Source organism: Trachemys scripta, chromosome 3 (genome assembly GCF_013100865.1).
Source record: "Trachemys scripta elegans isolate TJP31775 chromosome 3, CAS_Tse_1.0, whole genome shotgun sequence".
In the NCBI taxonomy this organism is placed as follows: Eukaryota; Metazoa; Chordata; order Testudines; family Emydidae; genus Trachemys; species Trachemys scripta.
In genome coordinates this window covers 110,413,343-110,437,834 of record NC_048300.1, presented here as the reverse complement: position 1 = coordinate 110,437,834, position 24,492 = coordinate 110,413,343, and the positions used below count along the sequence as shown (strand labels likewise).

At 43.6% G+C, this 24,492-nt stretch overlaps 1 protein-coding gene across 1 annotated transcript; it reads left to right on the top strand.

Annotated features, from left to right (window-relative positions):
* The first annotated feature begins 3,263 nt into the window (after window positions 1–3,263).
* CENPW (centromere protein W) lies at window positions 3,264–16,874 on the top strand. Its single transcript, XM_034765724.1, has 3 exons — window positions 3,264–3,518; window positions 14,089–14,202; window positions 15,743–16,874. The coding sequence occupies exons 1-3, from the start codon at window positions 3,429–3,431 to the stop codon at window positions 15,767–15,769; spliced, it is 231 nt and encodes a 76-aa protein (XP_034621615.1). The 5' UTR covers window positions 3,264–3,428; the 3' UTR covers window positions 15,770–16,874.
* The last annotated feature ends 7,618 nt before the right edge of the window (window positions 16,875–24,492 follow it).

The window sequence follows — 24,492 nt, the reverse complement described above, 5'->3', positions numbered from 1 at the left end:
TGGTGTTTTTTTTTTACTTGTATCTGCTTCCTATGGGCCATATACTACTTTTAGAGCTAAATCCTCAGCTGGTGTAAATTGACACAGCTGACTGGAGCTATGCTGATTTATGCCAGCTGTGAATCTGAACCCCCAATTGGCACACTGAAGTACTGTTGATGCCAGTGGGAGTTTGTCTGTGCAGATTGTAGTACAGACCCTAAGTGCCTTCTGAGTCATAGCCACTTAGTTTACTGACAAAAGCAAATGTTTATTACTGTCAGCACTGCTGAGCCAGTAACTGCAACTACTGGGCTGCAGAAAAGTAAGCTATGTTTTATCCTGCCTCATGCATCATCAACAAAATAATCTGTTAAACTCTGATTCCAGGATCTACATCATTGCTGATGACTGATAAGGAATGATCATCAAGGCTGAAAGAAGAGAGTCTGATTTTCAAATACCAGACAAAGCATGCAAGCTGGCAAATCACAAGCTCGCTCTTCCTCTCAGATATGGCACTTCAATTCACATCATAGCATATGCTGAAAAATTAGCTGAAACACTGAGGCTTGTAGACATATTTTAATACAACTGATGCATATCCCGCTGTAGGAGGACCTGTAGAATTTTTCAATACTTGAAAAGGAAATTGACTAATATTAAAATAAGCTCATGATACTGATCTATGCTGGTAGTTAGAATCTATTTATCTAAGTACTTATGTGGCCCCCTTAACCATAGCATCTGAATGCAAGAATAGTGTTGTAGGTTGTAAACAAGTGTTTTCTTGTTTGACCCACTGCTTTGACATTGGTATGACTTTTAGTACTGGTGGAGTATGCAACATTTTACATTGGTTTTGTTTAAAGAAATAGATCTAGAAGTGTTTAAGCAAGGGCATATTTTCACTTGGCCTGGTTCTTTGCTGTGTGTAGTCATTTACACCTGTGCAAAGTAGGTGTGAAAACCTATCATACCAGAAATCTATGTCCCCTCTCTTACATCTACTTTGCATAGGTGTAAAAGACTACACAAAAATGTAAAGAAATGGAGAATCAGGCACACTTTCTTAATGGGACATTTGTGAACAAGCATGACAAATGTATAATATGCCTCTAGGGGTACATCTTCACTACCCGCCATATCGGCGGGTAGCAATCGATTTATCTGGGATCAATATATCTCGTCTCGTTAAGGCGCGATGTATCGATCCCCGAACATGCTTACCGTCGACTCCGGAACTCCACCAGAGTGAGCGGCGGTAGCGCAATCGACGGGGGAGCCGCGGCCGTCGATCCCGCGCCGTGTGGACCCCAGGTAATTTGATCCAAGATACTTCGACTTCAGCTACGCTATTTGCGTAGCTGAAGTTGCGTATCTTGGATTGATCCCGCCCCCCCAGTGTAGACCAGCCCTAGGTTTTAATAAAATTGAAAAAAAGCAAAAATTGCACAAACATACTCTGGAGTTGTGGCAATTGTTCTTTATTAATACATAACAAAACAATGTTTTTGTTTGTCTACAGAAGTTTAACTGTTGACTGAAATTATAATATTTGGGGATTGATCCTCAGCATAACTCCATAGAATCAAGGGCTACATAAATTTACAGTTGGTGAGGAACTTGCCTTTCATGTTTTTAAAACAAACAATACCCCCCCCCCTCCTAAATTTACTTCTTTCTGTGGGTTTCTCAGTGCTTTCTGTCTCTAAGGTGTTTATTTTTGTTTCAAGTCTGGTTGTGGAACCCTTACTCACATTAGTGAACACTTAACTCATCAAACAGTCCAGTGTTTCCCAAACTTGGGATGCCGCTTGTGTAGGGAAAGCCCCTGGCGGGCTGGGCCAGTTTCTGTACCTGCTGCGTTTGCAGGTTCGGCTGATCGCGGCTCCCACTGGCCGCGATTTGCTGCTCCAGGCCAATGGGAGCTGGGGAAGTGGCAGCCAGCACGTCCCTCGGCCCGCGCTGCTTCCAGCAGCTCCCATTGGCCTGGAGCAGCGAACCGCGGCCAGCGGTAGCTGCAATCAGCCAGATCTGCGGATGCAGCAGGTAAACAAACCGGCCCAGCCCGACAAGGGCTTTCCCTACACAAGCGGCGTCCCAAGTTTGGGAAACACTGAAACAATCCTATAAATTTCAATGGACTACTTGCGAAAGTGTTTACTAACATAAGGGTTCCTCAGTCGGGTCTCTAGATTAAATGCTTTCAGGCAAGAACCTGTCTTCATTTTAACAGAAGTATTGGGAGCATAAGCTTTCGTGGGTAAGAACCTCACTTCTTCAGATGCAAGTAATGGAAATCTCCAGAGGCAGGTATAAATCAGTGTGGAGATAACGAGGTTAGTTCAATCAGGGAGGGTGAGGTGCTCTGCTAGCAGTTGAGGTGTAAACACCAAGGGAGGAGAAACTGCTTCCTTTCAGTGTTAGCAAGCCCCCTGGTAACACCCTGGCAATTCCTTTAGGTCAAGTCACAAACTTATTACCCATTTGGACAGAATAAATTGCGTAATCATAAGCAAACCACTCCTGGAGTGCCTGAGGTCCAAATTTTGGGGTAACAAGGGGTTCATTAACTCATCTAGATATTTGCCTAGTTTTATAACAGGCTCCATAAAAAGCACTAGCAAAGTTAGTACAAACTAACATTTCATACAGACAAAGACTTGTTTAGACTGCTCTATATACTATACGTTGAAATGTAAGTATAATATTTATATTCCAATTGATTTATTTTATAATTATATGATAAAAATGAGAAAGTAAGCATTTTTTCAGTAATGCTGTGCTGTAACACTTTCGTATTTTTGTCTGATTTTGTAAGCAAGTAGTTCTTAAGTGAGGTGAAACTTGGGGTACACAAGACAAATCAGACTCCTGAAAGGAGTGCAGTACTCTAGAAAGGTTGAGATCCACAGGGCTAGGGGAGCTCCTGGCTGTAACAAGTCACTAATAACTGTAAGGCACAGCCAGGGGGCAGGAATTGGGCAGTGCAGGCCCTGGCGCTGTTGGGCGGTCGCTGGTGCCAGTGCAACTCATGGGCTAAATTGTCAGATTGGCTTTATTTTAATTGCTGTGATTTAATGATGTGCAGCAGGGGAGAAGAACACTATTTCCCCAGTGACAGAGCAGGTGCAGTCTCCCCCTCCCCCTGCCACAGAACGCCTTGGCTGGTGCTGCAGGGACTAGTAAGCCTGTTCGGGGGGGGGGGGGGAAGCGGAGGATCCTGGGAGCAGCGCGCGCGTTATTTCCGCAGCCCAGCGGCGCGCGCTTAGCCTTAACGTTTAGAGGAAAAGGGGAGGAGCCGCCGCCTTCACTGTTGCGCGCGGGTGCGTCAGCAGGAGTCTTGGTGCGGCTGCGCGGCGATTGCGCGGCGGATTCGAACGGTCCTGAGGCTGGCGGGTTGGACCCGCGCGTGAATTACGGGGGCCCCCGCGGTGGCGGGGAGGATGAAGCGAGCGGCGCCCCGCAGTACCCTGCGGAACCTGATAAAGAGACACAAGCCCCAGCTTCGTCTGGCGGCCAACGCCGACCTGCTGGTGAGGGGAGCGGGGGAGGCCCCGGGGGCAGGGCGGGAGGGGGCCGAGGGATCTGCCCCTAGCAAACGAGCGCCCCTCCCCCAGCGACAACGGCTCTGCAGCTTCTATCAGGCCGCGACGGGGGTAAGGAGCCAACTGCCCGGGGGGCGGGGCTGGGTCACCCTAGTGCGAGGGGATGTGGGGCTGCGCCGCCCTGGGGGTGTGGTTCCCCTTCTCCCCCCCCCGCGGATATGTGACTGGTCCCTAGTTGCTCTGGGCCGTTGGCTGACTGGAGAGTTGAGCTGCCCCTGCCTCGCTTGTGTGTCTAGGTCGCGTCTGGGCACTGGGGTGTGAGCTCAGCGGAGGGGCACTACACTGTCATCAGGGACACCAGACTGACCATCGCATTGTTCATATGTAGGCGTGAAAGGATTAGATGTTGTTGGTAAATGGTTGATTTCACTGTAGCACACGGAACCCCATGAAAAATATTTGTCAATAATATTTGCAGATGGGCAAAGTAAGAAAAGTTCTACTTGACAATTTTATTTGATTTAAGGATATATACGTTATATGTTTTAACGTGTGATAACTTGTGTTTTAGTGGCTATAATAGTTTAATTTTTTGAAGCTCAGGGCAGGTCTATACTTAATGCTGCATTGACTACCGCTGCACTGCGTTAGTGCTTAGGTAAAGATGCTCCTATGCCAGAGGTGGGCAAACTCGGGACCATCCTGCCCAGCCCCCAAACTCCTGGCCCAGGAGGCTAGCTCCCAGCCCCTCCCCTGCTGTTCCCCCTCACCCGCAGCCTCAGCTTGCCTCGCCATCGGCGCAATGCTCTGGGTGGCGGGGCTGTGAGCTCCTGGGGCAGTGCAGCTGCAGAGCTACTGTCTGACCCGGTGCTCTATGCCACGCGGTGGCGTGGCCCAGCTCCAGCTGGCCGGTGTGGCTGTAGCACCGCCAGCTATCAGTGCTCCAGGCAGCGTGGTAAGGGGGCAGGGAGTGGGGTGGGGGGTTGGATACAGGGCAGGTGAGTTTGGAGGATGGTCAGGGGGTATGGATTGGGGTTGTGGTGGTCGGGAGGGAACAGGGGGTTGAATGGGGGCAGGGGTCCCGGGGGGGCAGTCAGGAAGGAGGGGGGGTTGGATGGCGGCAGGGGGCAGTCGGGCAGGGATTCTGGGGGCAGTCAGGGGACAGGGAGAAGGGGTTGTTGGATGGGGCAGGGGTCCTTGGGGGGGCGGTCAGGGAACAGGGGGATTGAACAGGAGGTGAGGGCCAGGCCACGATCCCCCTCCCCTAACCGGCCCTTCATACAATTTATGAAACCTGATGCGGCCCTCAGGCCAAAAAGTTTGCCAACCCCTGTCCTATGCCAATGGGAGAATGGCTCCTGTCGGCCTAGTTAATCTATCTCCACGCTAGCAATGTTGATGTGAGAGAAGCTCTCCTGCTGACATAGTGCTATTTACACATGGGGTTAGATTGGTATAGCTATGTTGCTCAGGGGTATGGATTTTTCACACCCCTGAGTAACAGTTATACTGATATAAGTCTGTAGGGTTGACCTGGCCTCAGTGTCTACTATCATTAAATTGTCGGACATACCAATAATTTCCTGCAACTATGAACACATAAATTGATAAAATTGAAAAAATGTTTGAAATAAATATTATCCATCAAAATTATAAATAAAAATCACATTCTGCCAAGCCTGTTTTATTTTGCAGTTACCTTTACAGGCAGATCAGATCCAGACCCCTTTGTTACAGGTACTGTATGTACAGTAAATGACAGACTCTGCCTCCAAGAGTATGTAGGCAATTTTTAGCCAATCAGAAGCAGTAATTGCAGCTTCCCACCTGCCTAGCTCTTATCATATTGCAGTTTTCCATATGTATTACAGCAAAGGTGAGTTAGGCATCCATTAGTAACTATATGGTTATTTGACCAACTTTTGAATAAATAACATATGTAACTGGTGGTTGGAGAGTTTTGTATATAGATGCTATATTTTGGAAATGGGAACTTGGGATAAATGACTGTAATGCTGTTGTGGGCTTGTGGTTGACTGTCAGTTGACTGAATGTTGGTTAATAACAGAGATGCACTGCATGTATGCATCTTCAAGTGTGCATTTTCCGGTAAAGAGACCTGAATAACTTAGGCCTGAAGTTGAGGGATGGAATGCTTTCATCTAGTAATTTGAAGTGTACCAGCCACCAGGATTTCCTGGGTTCTGTTGTTCTCTACATAGAATAAGAACATTTGGAAATACTAGGTGGAGTAAAACAACTGGATAGAAGTCAGACATCTACAGCTGAATTCTCAAAAAACGGGTCAATGGAGTTATGCTGAGGCCAGGATGTATGTATGGATGTTTTGGCCACACTACTACTTCTGGCTGTAGAGATGGGATGGTAGCATAGGAAGTGTGAAAGTAGCTGTTAGCCAAGGTAGGAGGATCCTTAGGTGGTAGGTTAATCAGACTTTATGGGAGCTTGTGCCAGTAGCACAAAGCTGCCCTCATGCACAGAAGTATCTGGGTCTGTAGTGTTCGGGATAAAAGTTGAGTACTTTGATACAGATTTGGAAGTGCTTTTCACTTTTTTGTTTGTAAATGAATTACTTATTTTAGAGGTGCAGGATGAGGATTTTTGTTTACTTTCACATATATAATTGAAGATACAAATTAGAACAAGGTGTCTGAATGCAGTAATGCAAATTATTATATATTTACATGCACAAAATATTTCACTTAAATTCAAAATCTGGTTTATATGTTAAACATGGCATTTGGCAGAATTTCTGAGGCTGGGATTTAGTGTATCTGAAGCTAGATCTAGATATACCAAATAAAAATAGAAATAATCTTGTAAGGTCTCAAGTTGTGGAGTTGAAGGCTCTCCTCCTGTTTGAAGTAATGGGAGAAGAACAATACCCTATTTGACTGCTTTATTTTAGAACTACAGACATGTATCTGAATTACAGAAACCACCTCAGATATCATCCTGCCCTCCTTGTTTGCAGTATTGGTGCTGAATCTTAAGAAATAGATCTTGGTCTATCCTTTCATTTCAGATAAATCCTCCACTGAGCAGATTAAGGCACACCAGCAGGACAATGTGAAGAAGCTTGTACTGATTCTTTCTGTACTTTTTCCTTGGGGTAAAATGGAGGAGTTTATTCTTTTTAATGCTGCCATTTTGGCAGCTTCATGCCTACAAATATTTTTCTAATTAATGGGAGTTCAGTGTATTATAATGCAGGGTCATTGTTTCAGTGAATAGTGTAGAATTTTGTCTTTTATAGTACTTTTTCTGCTTGAGATATAAAAATTTTATTAAAGTTAATGTTTAAAATGAAATGTACACTAGTTAAGAGGGAAGGTACTGAACATCTGGGGCCAGGCTTGGGTTATGGGGGGTTACAGGTATTGTTTGCAAGGATGAGAAGATACATACGTATCGTATAACCTGCATAGACCCAATTGGAGTGCAAGGGTTTACTAGTATAATATACAATCCTTCAGTGACAGGATGAAATGTGTGGCTTAGGTACTGAGCAATAACTCGCCTACTTGGACATTCCCATCAGTTTTACTGAGGGGATCACTTTTTTCTTTTTTCCATTCCATTTGCCTTAACCTAGTCCCCTTTAAAAAAAAATTAAATTATTTCTGAAATATTTATTATTTTTATCTGTTTTATTGAGGAGCACTTTTATTTTACTTACACTGGTATGTATTTTTTAAATCCCTGATGCAGGGGTAAACGTTTCAAAACTGGGAAAACATTGCTATTAAAAATAGAATAAGAACGCAGCTGGTTAGAGAGAAAAAACACTCTTTAAAGATGGCTTTCAAATGAAGACTTTTACCTTTTGATGCTACAGTAGAGTATAGATGTCAGCAGAAGGAATTCATTTTTCAATTTCTTTAAGAATTTAAAATGTGGAAAGTTTGTGTAGTTACCATTTTCCAAAAGTTTGATCCCCCTGTTGATATGTTCAATAATCCAGGTTCTTATGCTGAACATTATTTTAGTGCCACTGTTGTTTGAATGTTTCAAATAGTCTCTGCATGAGTAGTCAAAATTTTTTAATCATATTAAAAATGGCTTTGATAGTTTGCCACGCAAATCGGCAAGAATGTCTGCTTTTTATATAGTACATATATTTATGTAAAAATTGGCATGATTTGGAAATATCTGTTGCATATTAATACTTCTGTAGTTCAGCAGATTAAAAAAATTCATCCATGTGGTATGGTAGCATTAAAAATATGCTTATCCTCAACAGTAGATCCTGTGTGTGTATTGTATGGCTATTACCAAAGTATTTCCAGTAAATAAACTCTGAATTTTATTCTTTTCTTGTTATATAATTTTTCTAGCTTTGCAGAACAGATATCTTGAGAAATAAGCAAGAAGTTGCTTTTATATGTTTTATGCTGACATGATATGAAGGAAATACTAATTAAGACCGCTGGAATATGCTTATTTTCTCAATTTTCTGGTTGAGAATAAATTTTTTATCTTGTAGATTTTATATAAATCACATAAATGAAAGATTTTCTCTAATCTTTTCTCTTGTAAATGAAACGTGTTAAGCATTTTACCCTATTTTAAAATTCAATGCTTAGAACATAAGAATGGCCATACTGGGTCAGACCAAAGGTCCATGTAGCCCAGTATCCTGTTTTCCGACAGTGGCCAATGCCACGCGCCCCAGAGGGAATGAACAGAACAGGTAATCATCAAGTGATCCATCCTCTGTCGCCCATTCCCAGCTTCTGGCAAACTTTTAAAAAACCATTGACCATCTATTATCCTATATCAGTTTTAAGCTAGTCACTTAGAATAAAACCTCTGCAGTAGGAAATAAGTGTGTAGTGGGACATAATATGAACTCAAATGTGTATAAGTTTATAGTTGAAAACTTAAAGACCCATGTCTGCCCTTGAGCCGTGACTGAATTTCCATTGCTGTCAATGGAAATTACATGTGGGGGGTCAAGCAGTGTATAATAGTCTTAATTGTGCTGGGTTAAGATTACAGGAGCGTGTTTACTCAAGTAGTCCATTGAAGCTAATGGGGCAACTTGTGAGTAAATGTTTTTGGGATTAGGCCTCTGGTGACTGGTTATGTTAAACTGTACAATCTGTAGTTTAGTTTCTCCTTTCTTTTCCTTTGAGAACTGAGGCACTACATTTACCAAGAGATTAATTTTTAATCATCTGTTTGGCACTTGCATTTTATGATTTTAAGTTAATCTTTAATAAGATATTTGTTTTGATAGGGGTTATTCCATTAATCAGTGGGGTATATTCTATCCTGTGTTGAGATCTGTTTGGTGCAAGATGATGGGGAGGGGGGGGAAGAGGAGGATTTGAGGGAGTCTGTTATGGCTCCCTTATTCTGTCTGTATGTTTATGCTACTCCCAGCGTAAGTTAGATTGTCTACACTCACTTCTGTCAATATAATTTGTCACTCAGGGTGTGAAAAAGCCACTCCCTGAGCAACATAAGTTACACTGACCTGAGCGCTGGTGTGGACAGCACTATGTCAGCAGGAGAGCTTCTCCCACTGACATAGCTACCACTGCTCGCGGAGGCTAGAGTAATTAAGCCTATGGGAGAGCTCTGTCCCCTCAATTTAGAACAGCTACGTTGGAGAGTTTTACAGTGGCACAGCTGTGTTAGTCCAGCTACAGTGCTGCAAGCTCTCTAGTGTAGCCATAGTCTGAGGGTTGAGTATTGATGGAGCAGAGCACTACTCCTCCATTAATATCATCTGCAATATGGACAGGGTGGGAGGGATCATTTCTTTTGACACAGGAGATAGGTGCTGCTGCTTTGCACTGCAGGATTGGAAATGAGTCTTAGGCCTGGTCTACACTATGACTTTAATTCAGATTTAGCAGCGTTAAATTGAATTAACCCTGCACCCGTCCACACAACAAAGCCATTTATTTCGAAATAAAGGGCTCTTAAAATCGATTTCTGTACTCCACCCCGATGAGCGGAGTAGCGCCAAAATCGATATTGTCATTTCGAATTAGGGTTAGTGTGGCTGCAATTCGATTGTATTGGCCTCCGGGCGCTATCCCACAGTGCACCCTTGTGACCGCTCTGGACAGCAATCTGAACTCTGATGCACTGGCCAGGTAGACAGGAAAAGCCCCGCGAACACTTGAATTTTATTTCCTGTTTGCCCAACGTGGAGAGCACAGGTGACCACGGATAGCTCATCAGCACAGGTAACCATGCAGGCCAATAATCGAAAAAGAGCACCAGCATGGACAGTACGGGAGGTACTAGATCTGATTGCTATATAGGGAGAGGATTCAGTGCTAGCAGAACTTGGTTCGAAAAGACGAAATGCCAAAACTTTTGAAAAAAACTCCAAGGGCATGATGGAGAGAGGCCATGATAGGGACTCAGATCAGTGCCGCGTGAAAGTCAAGGAGCTCAGACAAGCCTATCAAAAAGCAAAGGAGGCAAACGGTCGCTCCGGGTCAGAGTGCGGACATGCCGCTTCTACACTGAGCTGCATGCAGTTCTAGGGGGGGCCGCCACCACTACCCCACCTCTGACCATGGATTCCGAGGCGGGGGTAATCTCATCAGCTACACCTGAGGATTCTGCGGATGGGGAAGAGGAGGACGACAACATGCTTGCAGAGAGCACACAGCACTCCGTTCTCCCCAACAGCCAGGTTCTTTTTCTCAGCCTGACTGAAGTACCCTCCCAACCCTCCCAAGCCAGTATCCAAGACCATGACCCCATGGAAGGGACCTCAGGTGAGTTTACCTTTTTAAAATATAAAACTTGTTTTAAAAGCAAGCGTTTTTTAATGATTACTTTGCCCTGAGGACTTGGGATGCATTCGCGGCCAGTACAGCTACTGGAAAAGTCTGTTAACGTGTCTGGGGATGGAGCGGAAATCCTCCAGGGACATCTCCATGAAGCTCTCCTGGAGGTACTCCAAAAGACTTGCCACAAGGTTTCTGGGCAGTGCAGCCTTATTCCGTCCTCCATGGTAGGACACTTGACCACGCCATGCTAGTAGCAAGTAATCCGGTATCATTGCATGACAAAGCTTGGCAGTGTATGGTCCTGGTGTTTGCTGGCATTCAAGCAACATCCGTTCTTTATCTTGCTGTGTAATCCTCAGGAGAGTGATATCGCTCATGGTAACCTGGTTGAAATACGGGAATTTAATTAAGGGGACAGAGGTGGTTGTTCCTACTGGGCTGTTTGCTGTGGCTGAAAAGAAATCCTTCCCTGCAGTTAGCCAAGTGGAGGGTGGGGAATTGGCCCTGAGCTTTTCGCATTTGGCTAGCAGGGATCTTCCCTGATACCAGCCACGCGGTGGGGGGAGGGATAAAGCGATCATCCCAGAGAATTGGATGGGGGAGGAGGGGGGTTACTTTGTTTTCGGCTGCTGAAGGTTAATAGGAAAACCGCAGCAGTCAATGGGCTTTGCTTAGGTATGTGGGAAAGGAGGGAGCAGAAGCCGAAAGACAATGGCTTACCATGGCTGCATGCAAGCTGAATTCTGTTGCCCGGACCTGCGTCTGTGATCTCTAACACCAAAGCCACAGGCACTCAATATTAAGATGGAAAATGCGACCTTGTACTGAAATCACATGTGCTATATAATGTGAATAGTGTTGTTCACTATGAAAGAGTATAAGCATTGTTCTGTAAAATGTATCATTTTAAAAAATTCTCTCCTTTTTTTCAACCCTCCCTCCAGCAGCTGCAAATTTTTCAAGCCTCCCTCCTCCGTCCCGAAGGCTATCTCAGATAAGGCGGCGGAGAAAGAGGACGCGAGCGAGATGTTCTCGGAAATAATGGAATGCACCCGCAATGAAAGAGCTCATTTGAATGAGTGGAAGGACACCGTATCTAAATACAGGAAAGATGCCAGTGAACGTGAGGTCATAAGGGACGCTCGAGATGAGAGGTGGCAGGCTGCAACGCTGGGGCTGCTGCATGATCAAACGGACATGGTCCGGCGTCTGGTGGAGCTTCAGGAATGGCAGCAGGATAACAGACTGCCGCTGCAGCCGCTGTATAACCTCCCTTCCCCCTCACCATGTTCCATATCCTCCTCACCCAGACATGTAAGAACGTGGGGGGGGGGAGGGGGAAGGCTCCATGCACCCTCCCACTCCACCCCAGTGGACAGCCCAACCAAAAGCCTGTCATTATATTGAATTTTTTCAGTGGCCTTTTACTTTCCTCCTATCCTCCTCCCAAACCTCACCCAGGTTACCTTGTCAGTTCTCTCCCTATGTTTATAATCAATTAATAAAGAATACATGATTTTTAAACGATAGTGATTTTATTTTCTTTAAAAGCAAGCTGTGATTTAAAGGGGGAGGGTGGTTTGCTTACAGGGAACGAGTCAATCAAGGGGGCCAGGTTTTCAACAAACAGAACTTTCACACTGTAGCCTAGCCAGTCATGAAAGTGGTTTCAAAGCTTCTCTGATGCGCAGCACTTCCTGGTGTGATCTTCTAATCGCCCTGGTGTCTGGCTGCACATAATCAGCAGCCAGGCGATTTGCCTCAGCCTCCCACCCTGCCATAAAGGTCTCCCCCTTACTCTCACAGAGATTGTGGAGCACACAGCTCCTGACTCCTGTCCAGGCTGTCTGTGTATGGCTTCATGAGCCATGGCATTAAGGGATAGGCTGGGTCTCCAAGGATAACTATAGGCGTTTCAACATCCCCAACGGTTCTTTTCTGGTCCGGGAAGTAAGTCCCTTGCTGCAGCCGTTTAAACAGATTAGTGTTCCTGAAGACACGAGGGTCATGAACCCTTCCTGGCCAGCCCACGTTGATGAAACATCCCTTGTGATCCACCAGTGCTTGCAGCACCACTGAAAAGTACCCCTTGCGGTTTATGTACTGGCTGTCCTGGTGCTCCAGTGCCAAGATAGGGATATGGGTTCCATCTGTCGCCCCACCACAGTTAGGGAATCCTATTGCAGCAAATCCACTATGACCTGCACATTTCCCAGAGTCACTACCTTTCGTAGGAGCAGCTCAGTGATTGCTTTGGCTGCTTGCATCACAGCAGCCCCCACAGTAGATTTGCCCACTCCAAATTGATTCCTGACTGACCGGTAGCTGTCTGGTGTTGCAAGCTTCCACAGGGCTATCGCCACTCGCTTCTCAACTGTGAGGGCTGCTCTCATCTTGGTATTCTGGCGCTTCAGGGCAGGGGAAAGCAAGTCACAAAGTTCCATGAAAGTGCCCTTACGCATGCAAAAGTTTCGCAGCCACTGGGAATCGTCCCACACCCGCAACATTATGCGGGCCCAGAATCGGCGTTCCACGGCTATAACCTGCCCCATTAACAGCATGATCTCCAAAGCGCCGGGGCCCGCGGTTTGATAGAATTCCATGTCCTCATCACTCTCGCTGCTGCGCTGCCATAGCCTACTCCTCGCCACCTGGTTTTGCAGGTTCTGGTTCAGCATAAACTGCAGGATAATGCGTGAGGTGTTTACAATGTTCATGACTGCTGTCTTGAGCTGAGCGGGCTCCATGCTTGCCGTGGCATGGCGCCTGCACTGTTCACCCAGGAACAAGGCGTGAAACAATTGTTTGCCGTTGCTTCCCTGGAGAGGGGGGAGGACGTACTCAGAACCACCCGCGACAATGTTTTTGGCCCAGTCAGGCATTGGGATCTCAACCCAGAATTCCAATGGGCGGAGGAGACTGCGGGAACTATGGGATAGCTACCCACAGTGCAACGCTCCAGAAATCGACGCTAGCCCCGGTACATGGACGCACACCGCTGAATTAATGTGCTTAGTGTAGCCGCATACATTCGACTTTCTACAATCTGTTTCCAAAATTCGAATTATATAAATTTGGATTAATCCCGTAGTGTAGACATACCCTTGGACTAACACAGGGGAAGAATAGTCCACAAACTAGTTTGGGAAAAACGTGGTGATGGCAGGGAAGAGTTAACTGGTCACATGGTACGAATTGCTGCTTTTTTTCCCCAACTACTAAAGAATGGTCAGATAAAGAAAAGCTGACTCTGAAAATAATTGTAGGTAAATATTCAGCACAAAGTGAGAGGGCTCAAGGATGATTCATAAAATCTAAAGTAAATCCAGGTTTTTTTAGTTACCGACAAACTAAATGAGTACATGGCTTGAATGAGAAGGTGTAACTCCTAGTCATAGATAGGACTTTTTTAGGAAAGTGTTGGGAAACACCAAAATATATTATGTAGGAGCAAGTATTATGCCTGTGGGGGTGTGTGTGAGGCTTTTTTTAGTATAGACACTTTTAAAAAAAAAAAAATTGACTAAATTGAAGCTGTGTGCAGGAAATTTTGGGGGCAAGAAATGTTCAGGGTTAGAAAATTAAACTCTTGCTGGGTAATAGTTTTCCCAAAAACCCTTCACAGGAATTCCGAAATATTTTGCTGCATCTTTTGCGTTAAAGGGTTGATGCCTTTTTAAAAATAAAGTATTTGCTAAATCAGTATAAATTATTATAAATGTATAAGCATTTTGTTGGAAACCTATTTGACTGAATTGATGTTTTGTTCTTCAAAGGTGCATTTGAACTTCTTACTGTTTCTCCACCGATTAGCAGAAGAAGCCAGGGCAAATGCTTTCGAGAACAAGAGTAAAACAATTAAATCTGAACATGCAATGGCGGCAGCAAAGGTAATAAAATTAAAGTTGAAATTTCTCTCTCCCTTCTTTGCTTAAACACTTAGTATTAAAAGTTTACTGATAAGGTTGCATCGTTACTATACAAAAGCCAGGATATACAACAGAAAAGATTCCTAGAGCAATGCTACCTTTGCTATGGTTTTTTTTATTTATAAACAAAACATTAAAAAAAAAAACTCTCAAAATATCTTAATCCTCCTGGCACTTTAACAATAATAAAAAAATCACAATGTTGTAAAATCCACTACAATAACATCAGATAAACTGACTGCACATCAACATACTCCCTATCTCTTCCCATAATCCCAAATTTAAAAACTTTCCAAAACAAAGACCATTATTTCCCTGTCCTTCGGTCTCTTGGGTGTGGGGAGTGATGAAAATCTGGACTCTTCCAGACCAAGGACGAGATCAAGTTCCATAGTGGAGGGGTGTTCGTGGAAAATGCTGTTATATCAAGGGAGCTGTAGGTTGAGTGGCTCTGCTGATCTTAACTGCAACAATACACGTGGGTCTGTTGCCAGTGGGGAGGTGAGGAATATTATCTTGAGCCCAGGCTAAGCAGGTTGTCTGAGAGAGCTTCAGAAGTAGATTGCATGAAACAACAAAAAACAGTTTAAGACAAACATCACCAGAGGGCATCTGATGATCCTTCCAGTCCTAGACCCCCAATTGTTTCTCTCTGTCCCTGGACCCTGCCCTGTTTCATTTAGGCAAGGGAAGCACTGAGTGGAGTGTGGGAGAGGAACACTTAAGGGTAAGGCCTCATCCAAAACTCAATCTCTTTCAGGTGCTGAGTCATCTTTGCATCTACCTTAGGACTGGAAAAAATGATGCCACTCAGCTTTAGCATATTGGAGGCCCAGCACCCCATGCTGCTTAAACTTTCTAGTTCTATTTTTCTTGAAAAATATTTGCTGGATATATTTCTGCTAATATATTTAGTACAAATATAGGAGATGTGCAGTGTGGCCATGTTAAATATTGCAGTTAGAATCTTGTGCATTTCTAACATTTTAACTGTGTAATCTTAACATTATTTAAATATCTTTGCTCTTCTAGTTTTTTTTAAATGAAAAGATGGAGAAAGAAGAAATTGTCTTGTTTTAATAATGTTAACACTTAAAGGGTCCCAGTTGGGCTGAGAAGTGAACTTCTCAATTTAAACTCTAAACCAAAAAATGCCCATCCAAAAGTTTTGGTGCCCTTTGCATAAATTAAAAAACAAAAAACAAACTCAATATGAAGCATTACAAACAAAAATCAAACCATAATAGCAGTAAAATCACATTTTATAACCTCCTGTGCTATCTAGATATAATAAGGTCAGAGCATTAAGGGATGTGATGAGAGCTTTGAAGAATGATTGACACTTCTGGGTTGTCTCTAGAAAACATTTGTTTTAGAAAGTTTTGCTTTTGAAGTTGCATTTTGTCTATGTTCTGTGATATGAATTTCAATATGACTGATTTTGTTTGAATCACAGTGGGCATATAAGTAATGATGAGTATACTTTCCTTCACTTTCACAGGTTATCTTAAAGAAGAGCAGAGGCTAGGAAATCAAGAAGTACTTTCTAATCCTGCTTGCTTTACCCAGTGTATTTTTATTAACTCTTAAGTATCATGGCTAAGATCCTCAGTTGGTATAAAGAAGCATACTTTCACTGAAGTCAGTAGAGCTACACTGCTTTACCTTTGAGGAATTGGACTTATGTTCTTAAGAAACATTCATGTTTATAGGTGATATGCATTCCTTTATACATGGGTCTCTTATCAAAGCATGAGGCAAACACTTGTGGTGAAAGTAATTTTTTTTATAATGTAAGTTTTCGGCTGCATCTTCAACTAAAATATTGGGAAAAGCTTATAGCATTTCCCTTCCATGTGTTTACTGGAGTCATATTCTTAATTAGAAAGTGTTTCCTCTTATATTAATCATTCTAAAAGAGACTTATTAATGAGGCATTTACTCTGAATGTCAGTTTAGTTCTTCTTGTTACACAGACAAAATGTTGGCTTCTTAAAGAATGACAGTCTGACAATGCTGCATCAAATATCTTGGTTTCAGATTGTTTATAAATGTCAAGTTTCACATCCTTAATTCTTGAAATAATTTTTAAGAACAGCACAAGCTACTTGAATAAACCTTCTATATTTTTTTGACTGGTAATGGGGGTACAGAACCTTTATTTTTAGATGGTGCCCTAACTTCTCCCAAAATTGCTCCATTGACTATCCCGTGGTTTATGTCAAATGTGCTGATGGTCTTAATTCAGGTCCTTGTGGACAGGTGCACTTCATAAAAACAACCACTACAACTGACATCAATTGCTATGCTTGAAATTAGACCTAGAAGTGGCATCAAGGATCAGCTAGGCATGGATACTGTGCTGCTCTCAGTACCCTTCTTTTCTCTGGGTTGAATCTCAGTGCTGTGTGGATATGTTGTATGTATTTTACATATATAGTGCTTCAATTTCAAGTGCCTGGAATCCTTATGAAACTAAACTTTTTAAAATGTAGACTTGTATCTTATTCTTTCGTGCAATAACACTTTGTTCTTTTGTGTTACTTTGTGATTTATGTAACATTAGTTAACAGTGCTTCATGTGTGCATATCAGTTAATTATTTTTCATGGAACAGAAAAAAAATAAAGGCTTTTTGTACAACATGATTGTGTTGAATTGTCTTATACTGTTAATATGTTAACAGGACTCAAAGTATGCAAAGATAAATCGAACAGGAATTATACCAAATGAAAATATTCAGATCTATTTAAGCAAATTGTAGTACAATTTAAATCCAAATGCATATACTGTACAAATAGCATCCTCTTACTATATTTTAAATCCTGCATTCTAGTACAATTTGGTGTATTCTTATGGCAAAATATCAAACTGTTCTTCAGGAGTGTTTAAAAGTTTTATCCATAACAGTATACAGAGAGGGGAGATGAATTCTGTCAGGTTCAGTTATTTCCTTTTATGTTCTTGCTCTTCAGTACCATTAGCTTGTGGATGGGGAGAAAGATGGGAGAGATGCTCTATGGCTCTCCCTCTACCATTCAACTTCCTGTGCCACTGGGGCAGGCAAAGAGAGACTCTTCTATGCTCTGGTACCACCAGCTGAGGATGGAGACGGGAAGAGGAAAGGGCTCCCTCTTGCCCTACCCACTTTCAGTGCCACTAGTTGGTGGGTGGGAAGAGAAGGTGCTCCACTGCTTGGACTCCTCCGTCTCTCCTTTTCCTCTCTTTTATATTCACACCCACAATGAAAGTGAGGGGGAGGATGTGTAGGAGAGGGAAAGCTGAGGAGACAGTAAGTCATGAAGGAAGCAGAGGGAATGAATGGAGGGATATTGATCCAGTATGCCTTAGTAAGACCTTACTAGAAAAGGTCTAAGTCAAAACTAAGTTTTCTAGTATTTTGTCAGCTGCCATGTATCTTTTGCCTACCATCAGGACAGCCTTCCCTGGGTGCAGTTCAGAAGATCGGAGAGCGCTTGGTCGATTTATCGCATCTAGTCTAGATGCGATAAATCGACCCCGCTGGATCGATCACTGCCTGCCGATCTGGCGAGTACTGTAGACGTACCCTGGGAAGAGGTGTGTGGTTGTGCAAGAATCCTGTTAGAGAATATCTTCAAGGAAGAAAAGTTAGGTAGATATTTTCTCTTCTTTAAAGGTAACTCTGCATGGGATTTTTCAATCATGGCAAGTAAGTATCTTAGAAATGTACGAAAATATAGGAATACTTAGCAAGCAACAAGACTTTTTCTCTGCAAGAATTTCCCTGGGGCTTGTAGCACAAAGGCTCAGGCATCAGATTCTAAGGATCCTGTAAACAACCATTGAACTAGTGTGTATGTACTCAGTCCTCTTCCCAGTTGCAAGGAGTAAGAAAGGGCATAAGTGACCAGTCTAGTTCTTCAGAGCACAGGCAGTTATTACCAAGCTGTATAAGTGCACGGAACTGAGCCTAGGGGCTGAGGCAGAGCACCCTTCCTGTCATCAATTAACAGCCATTTTGCTTGGGGAGTGCTGTACTGGCTTATTACGAAATTATTATAAGTTTAAACTAATTATAAGACATTGCAGGTACTTAAGAAAATTTTGATATGATATTGTATTGGTCCTGCTTTGAGCAGGGGGTTGGACTAGATGACCTCTTGAGGTCCCTTCCAACTCTGATATTCTATGATTCTATGTATGTGCAAAATTAATTTTAGCATTTCTTAACTGATTGTTTAAATCATCCAGTAATATTCTCTAACACTTTTTAAATAGAATTTCAGGTAGTTCTAAACACTACTAAGTGTATGAATAGTATATTAATGATCTCATACTTTACTGATTACCTTCCCATTCTAGTCCAAACTTGTATCTGTTCACATTTAAGCCTTAGGCTGTGATCAAAAAACACACACGTGGTTAACTTGACATGCTTTGTCCCATTGAACTCAATAACACTGCTCCTGCATAAAGTTACTTACATGCATGACTATTTGCAAGAGTGAAATTTTAAATTTCAAATTCTACGATGCATATTATGTCTTATTATGATGACCCTTATTCCCCAGTGAACGTGTATGGGATTACTAATATATGGCAATACATTGCAGAAATGCACAGACAGTGAACCTCATTTTTTCAGCATGGATGGAAGTTCCTTTTCTAATAAGGTTGGGATAGAGTGAAAATAGTATACTGTCTTTATTTGCCTTAAGCAGCCTCTCATTATAAGAAAATAATCTGTTTAATCTTACTAGAATCATGTATGCTGTGACACTTCCAGAGTTTTGAAGCTTACCAAGTCTGGATTGCTGACAGATGTAGGGCAATTAAACTGACTTAAAAAAATTCCTTGTTCACATCAAAAAATGGGAGAGCTTTGCTGATAGGACAGAGGAGGAAAAAGCTAAATGTGCTAAGCTTTGACAGAATCTTGAAGGTGTTGCCTTTTTCAGGATACTAGGGTAGATCACATGGTATTCTGAATTATTCAGCAGTTGGTTGGCTCTTTGGACATCATAATCACCTTTAGAAATATTCAGTTGTGTAGCATAAACATGGATGTGTTTGTGCATGTTTCCCATATGACAATTAACTGTGCAACTTGTAACTGAAGCAAATACTGAAACAAACACAATCTCTTGTCAGCATAAGGCTTCGTTTCTCTTTAATATTGTGCTCCACAATTTTCTTTCAGTAAGATATATAAATAAGAGTTAAGTTTCCCCCACATTTAAAGCTTCATAACTAAGTTCTCTGGGTTTGTGTGACGTGAATGTGGACAAAAAGGGGAGGGATAGCTCAGTGGTTTGAGCATTGGCCTGCTAAACCCAGGGTTGTGAGTTCTATTTTTGAGGGGGCCATTTAGGGATCTGGGGCAAAAATCTGTCTGGGGATTGGTCCTGCTTTGAGCAGGGGGTTGGACTAGATGACCTCCTGAGGTCCCGTCTAACCTGATATTCTATGTATGATTCTATGAAAAGTTTGTATTGAGGTTTGTTTGTAATTGGTACTTAACATTGAAATGCTGATAGTGGTAAAACATAACAAAGCTCAATATTCCAGAAGCTTAATTGGTATGTCAGACTTTTAAGTTATTCAGAATGTTTAAACAAGATATATAACAATTTTCTAGTAATATAATTGGAATGTAGGCTGCTCTTCTTTAATGTATGGTGGAGCTGTTGGCCTAAATGCTAATGAGAAGAAACTAGGTTGCAACAAATTTCTTACTAGTGTGTCTAAGCTGTTGTCTCAAGCTTCACTATTCAGAAGAAGCTGACCAGAAAAATATTTACTGCTTAAATTGGCATTTGCACTTTGCTGAATAAAAACTTTTTTATTATTTGTATTATCATAGTGCCTAGTAGCCCTAATCATGGGGATGCATGTGGTAGGTGCTGTACAAAGACAGTCCCTGCCTCAAGAATTTTGACAAATTTTGGTTTTGCTTCAACCCGAAACAATTGTTCTTCAACTTTTCAAAATTGCCATGGAACTGGAAATGCTTTTGTTCACCCAGCTCTAATGCTAAGGGCTCACACAGAGTTTCACAAAGTCAGTGTTCTGCTGTGCATATTTCTAAACTCCAAAGACAAGCCTTATTAAGTACAAGTCCTTGTCCAAAATATATTATTTGTGCAATTGTACCTTGTAGACTTCTTAAATCTTGTAGGATTACTAAAATATACTTTAAAATGAATTGAGGAAAAGTTCTTAATCTAAAAGACCACATAAATTACAGGAATGGTGTTAAGGAAGGGTGAAAGAGATGGGTGCCAGTGCTTAGTTATGGTTGTCTGGCTGGCCTTAACTCTGTATTTCTGTACTTACCAATGTTTGTTCTTGGTGATTTGTTTTTCAAGTGGAAACTTAATTGTGGGTTTCCAGGGTTTCCAAGGTTTAGAATTTTTTTTTTTTTTTTTTTCTTGCTGTTAAACCAATATTCTTCCTAGGTTCTTTAGTGCTATGTGTACTCAACCTTAACTTTAACTTAACTAAGGGGAGAGAAAGTGGGTGGGGTGTTTGGTCCTGGATTCCTTCCTAAAATGTTGTCAGAGTTCCACACTGAACAGTCATCTAGACAATATTTTTCCTATGACCATGTGCTCATTCTGGGTCTTTCTCCACAAATTCAATGTCAAAATGCCACTTTAGTCCACTTCAGATAGAAACTTAAGTGCTTAGAAAGACCAATCATGAGGAAATTTCTGGAAACTTTGAACTAATTTTATTAGTGTCTGGAAAATACGGAGCAGGATATATCCATTTTATTTCAAAATTTTTGATCCGATACTTAGTACTACATAATGTTTTCTTCTTCCTGATATGATTGTACAACTGAAAAATGTAATGCACTTTTATTGTACGTCAGTAACAACTGATAAAACAAACAAAATAAAACCAAAAAAGCCTACTGCCAAGAGAATGAATAAATGTTAATTTCCTCCAAAGTCATCTTCATATTCATTACATAAAGTTGGAGAACAGAGATAAAATAAATCTTTTATTTATCCAGATGTTTGTTCATTAATATTAATGACAAACAGGTTTATCAGGCATAGCTATATACCATAGTTTAAGTGCCTGTTTATATTTTCAGCAGCAGCAGCTCAAAATGAGAATCACAGCTATGGCTGGTATACATTTAATTATTTTTGTTTTTTAAAAAGCAAGTTAGCAAATATGGATAGCTTGAAGATAGCACCAAAGTTTGATGGATAGGCACTGTAGTCAGTAAAGGAATCCTTCAGCAGTCTTGTGATTTTGAAATGTATATCTAGTTCATTGAGAATTTAGGGGAAAAGTTTCAAACAACCTGTCAGCAGTTAGGTGAAGTGTTTTGTTTTTTTGTTCTTTTTAAATTGAAGATTATAAAATGGAAAGGAGAAATTGAGTGATTGGCTAAGGAGGATTCCAAATGGAAAAAACACACTCTAGTTCTATTGCTAATGCCTTAGGTTTACATAGTACCTTTTATACAAATGATCCAAAAGTAGCGTAGCTTACAAACTGGTACACAGGCTACCTTCTGCTACATAAAATGAAACTGAGGAAAAGCTTTTGAAACAGATTTCATTTCAATCCCATGTTCAGGATAGAATGCAACAGGCCCTGCGACTGTGTGATCTATGCTCTGTAGCTAGCGTGTGTGTGTGTGTGTGCGTGTGCACACGCGGGGAAGGGACAGGAGCAGCTGCTCTGCACAGCATGCTTCCCTCTGCTTTGGGCAGATATCCAGGAGTTCTTGGAGTGCTTGTTCATGTCAATTCCATGGATGCCCCCTGGGCATGTGCCTTCATGATGCCCAGTATAGGACCCTGCCGACCCGCCCCTTCCCCACCCACCCCCCCCGCTCAGTTCCTTCTTACTGCCGCTGATGGCTAGCTGGAACTTCCCGCGCTCTTGCTTCTGCAAGCACCTCTAGCAGTGTCCCACTGTCATTTGTATATAGATTCTTAGTTAGTAGTATTAGCAGTTTTAGTAGTTTCTCTAAGTTTCTGTTGTGGGGGTTCCCCCTCTGCCCCCCGTTTCGTCCCACAACACCAAGGCATGCCTTGGTCGCCAGGGTTCAAAGCGTGTGAAGTATGCAGTAAATTGATGCCAAAGAGCGACCCGCACACTTCTTGTTTGAAGTGCCTTGGTGAGAGTCACCAAAAGGACAAGTACCACATTTACAAAGGGTTTCGGTCAAGGACCCTTAAGGATTGCAAGCAGAGACTCAGAATTCTCATGGAGGCAGCCCTCCGCCTGCAGTCCGACCCCGGCTCAGTGGAGCCTGTGCCGAGTGCCTCCTCCTCCGTGCACAGCGCACCGGTGCCCATGGCGTGCAAGCTGGTAGCAAGGAAGGAGGCTAAGGACTCCCGGCACCTACACGGCGCCGAGCATAAGACTTCTGGTAGGTGCCGCTTTTCATCCCCAGTGCCCGAGAAGAAAAGGAAGTGGGGGAGAGTGCCCTCTCTCCTTCCTAAGCCTAAGGAGCCAGTGACGGGGGCCTCAGCCCATCCAGCCTACTGTGGGCCGGGCACCTCCCAGGGGCTCTTCGACTCCTGCCCCTCAAGGGGTCCAGTCGAGTCTGGCCCACTACCGTTCTCCAGACTGACGTGGCTGGGATATTCAACTCCCCTCCATTCTGGAGACTTTTGAGATGGAACAGGACCTTATTCGCCTGATGGCACCACTTTCTCCAAGGGATGAGGCACTAGTGATAACTGGCCACCTATCCCATCTAGGGGCAAGCCGGCGATGTTGTCGCACCGCTCCCCATCTCCGTGTCGCCACTCCCCGGTGCCGGCCGCCCACATGGGGGGACCGCACCAATCCCCAGAGGCCCGTTTTCAGAGACGTGAGAGTTTGGGGCCGAGTCCTATCAGGTCCAGCAGCAGGTCTAGATCTCGGCAACACTGCCAGCTTCCTCCGGCGCTGTGGCTACCTCAATAGCAACCACCAGCTCAGTGGCCCTTTTGGACTCCCTGGGCCTATCATCAAGCCTAGGGTCAGAGCCAGGTGTCGAGGTCCAGGTTGGCATCGGTTGTGTTGACATCCTTTGCCCCCTGCAGCAGCCGGCACCGGAGACGACGCTGATACCTGCTGCTCAGGCCTCCGCACCGGCGACCACCCCAGCGCCGGTGTTAAAGCAGCCCAACAAACAATGTGACCCTCTTGGGGCTGAGGTAAGTGACCAAGACCATGTGCTGGTGCTCTCATCCTCCTCCCCAGATGAAGGCTGTTGTGGGCACTTCAACAGGCCCTGCTTTGGAGGATAGCGGGGTCCTGCAACAGTTGTTGTTCAGGGTAGCCCAGAATCTGGGGATCCAGGAAGAGGAGCTGTGTGTAGAGGATGCTGATCCCATGGTGAACATCCTCACACCCTCTGGGCCCTTGTGCACTGCGCTGCCACTCCTCAAGACTATAACTGAGACCACAAAAACTTTGTGGCAAACGCCAGCCTCTGCCCCTCACAGTGAAAAGAAATGAGATGCTATTTCATCCCCTCAAGCAGATATGAGCATCTCTATTCTCACCCTCCACATGAATCTTTGGTGGTGGATGCTGCAAACCAAAGGGAGCATCAGAGGTCTCAGGGACCCTCCCCTAAAAATCGGGAAGCGAAAAAGGTGGACTTGTTTGGGAGAAAAGTCTACTTCACCATTGGTTTGCAGCTCCGCATTTTAAACCAGCAAGCCAGAGGTGTAATGGGTACTAACTAACTAACTTTCAATTTTTGACCTCCCCCTGCCATCCCCAGTGTCGGCATGCATGTGTGACAATACATGTGGCCAGTCTTGCAAACAGATTGGGTAAGGTGATTTTTGTCGCCTGCTAAAGAAGATCTCACTCCCACATCTGCCTGTCCCCTGCCCGGCAACTAATCCTGTCCCCCATCAGTTCAGCCCTCCATCCCAGCCTCACCTATGCTGCTCCTGGAGTTCTTCAACCCCCTCCTTGGCATGGGGCGGCTGCAGCAAGATCCCCTTCTCCTTCCCAGGCTTGCGGGAGCAGCTCCTGGGGCTCTTCACCCCCGTCCCCCACTCCTTGCTCTTCCCAGGCTGGATGCTGCATGGAGAAGGAGCAGAGTCACCAGCCTGCCTGTACCTCTCTCAGGAGGAGAGGGAGGAGGTGGGAGCAGGGCTGGGCTGTCGGGGTCTTTGTTTCCTCCCTTCCTGTGAGAATGTTAAGTAGAGGGGAAAACTCTGCTGGCTTCTAGTGGGACTGCACTTTGTGAAGGAGTTGGAGGTTCTTGCATCATTGCTAGATCATTGCCAGT

Coding starts and splice junctions, on each gene's coding strand:
- CENPW (XM_034765724.1), top strand. CDS start 3,429: ATGAAGCGAGCGGCGCCCCGCAGTACCCTGCGGAACCTGATAAAGAGA. Junction 3,519..14,088: donor CGGCCAACGCCGACCTGCTG/GTGAGGGGAGCG, acceptor TGTTCTTCAAAG/GTGCATTTGAACTTCTTACT. Junction 14,203..15,742: donor ATGCAATGGCGGCAGCAAAG/GTAATAAAATTA, acceptor TCACTTTCACAG/GTTATCTTAAAGAAGAGCAG.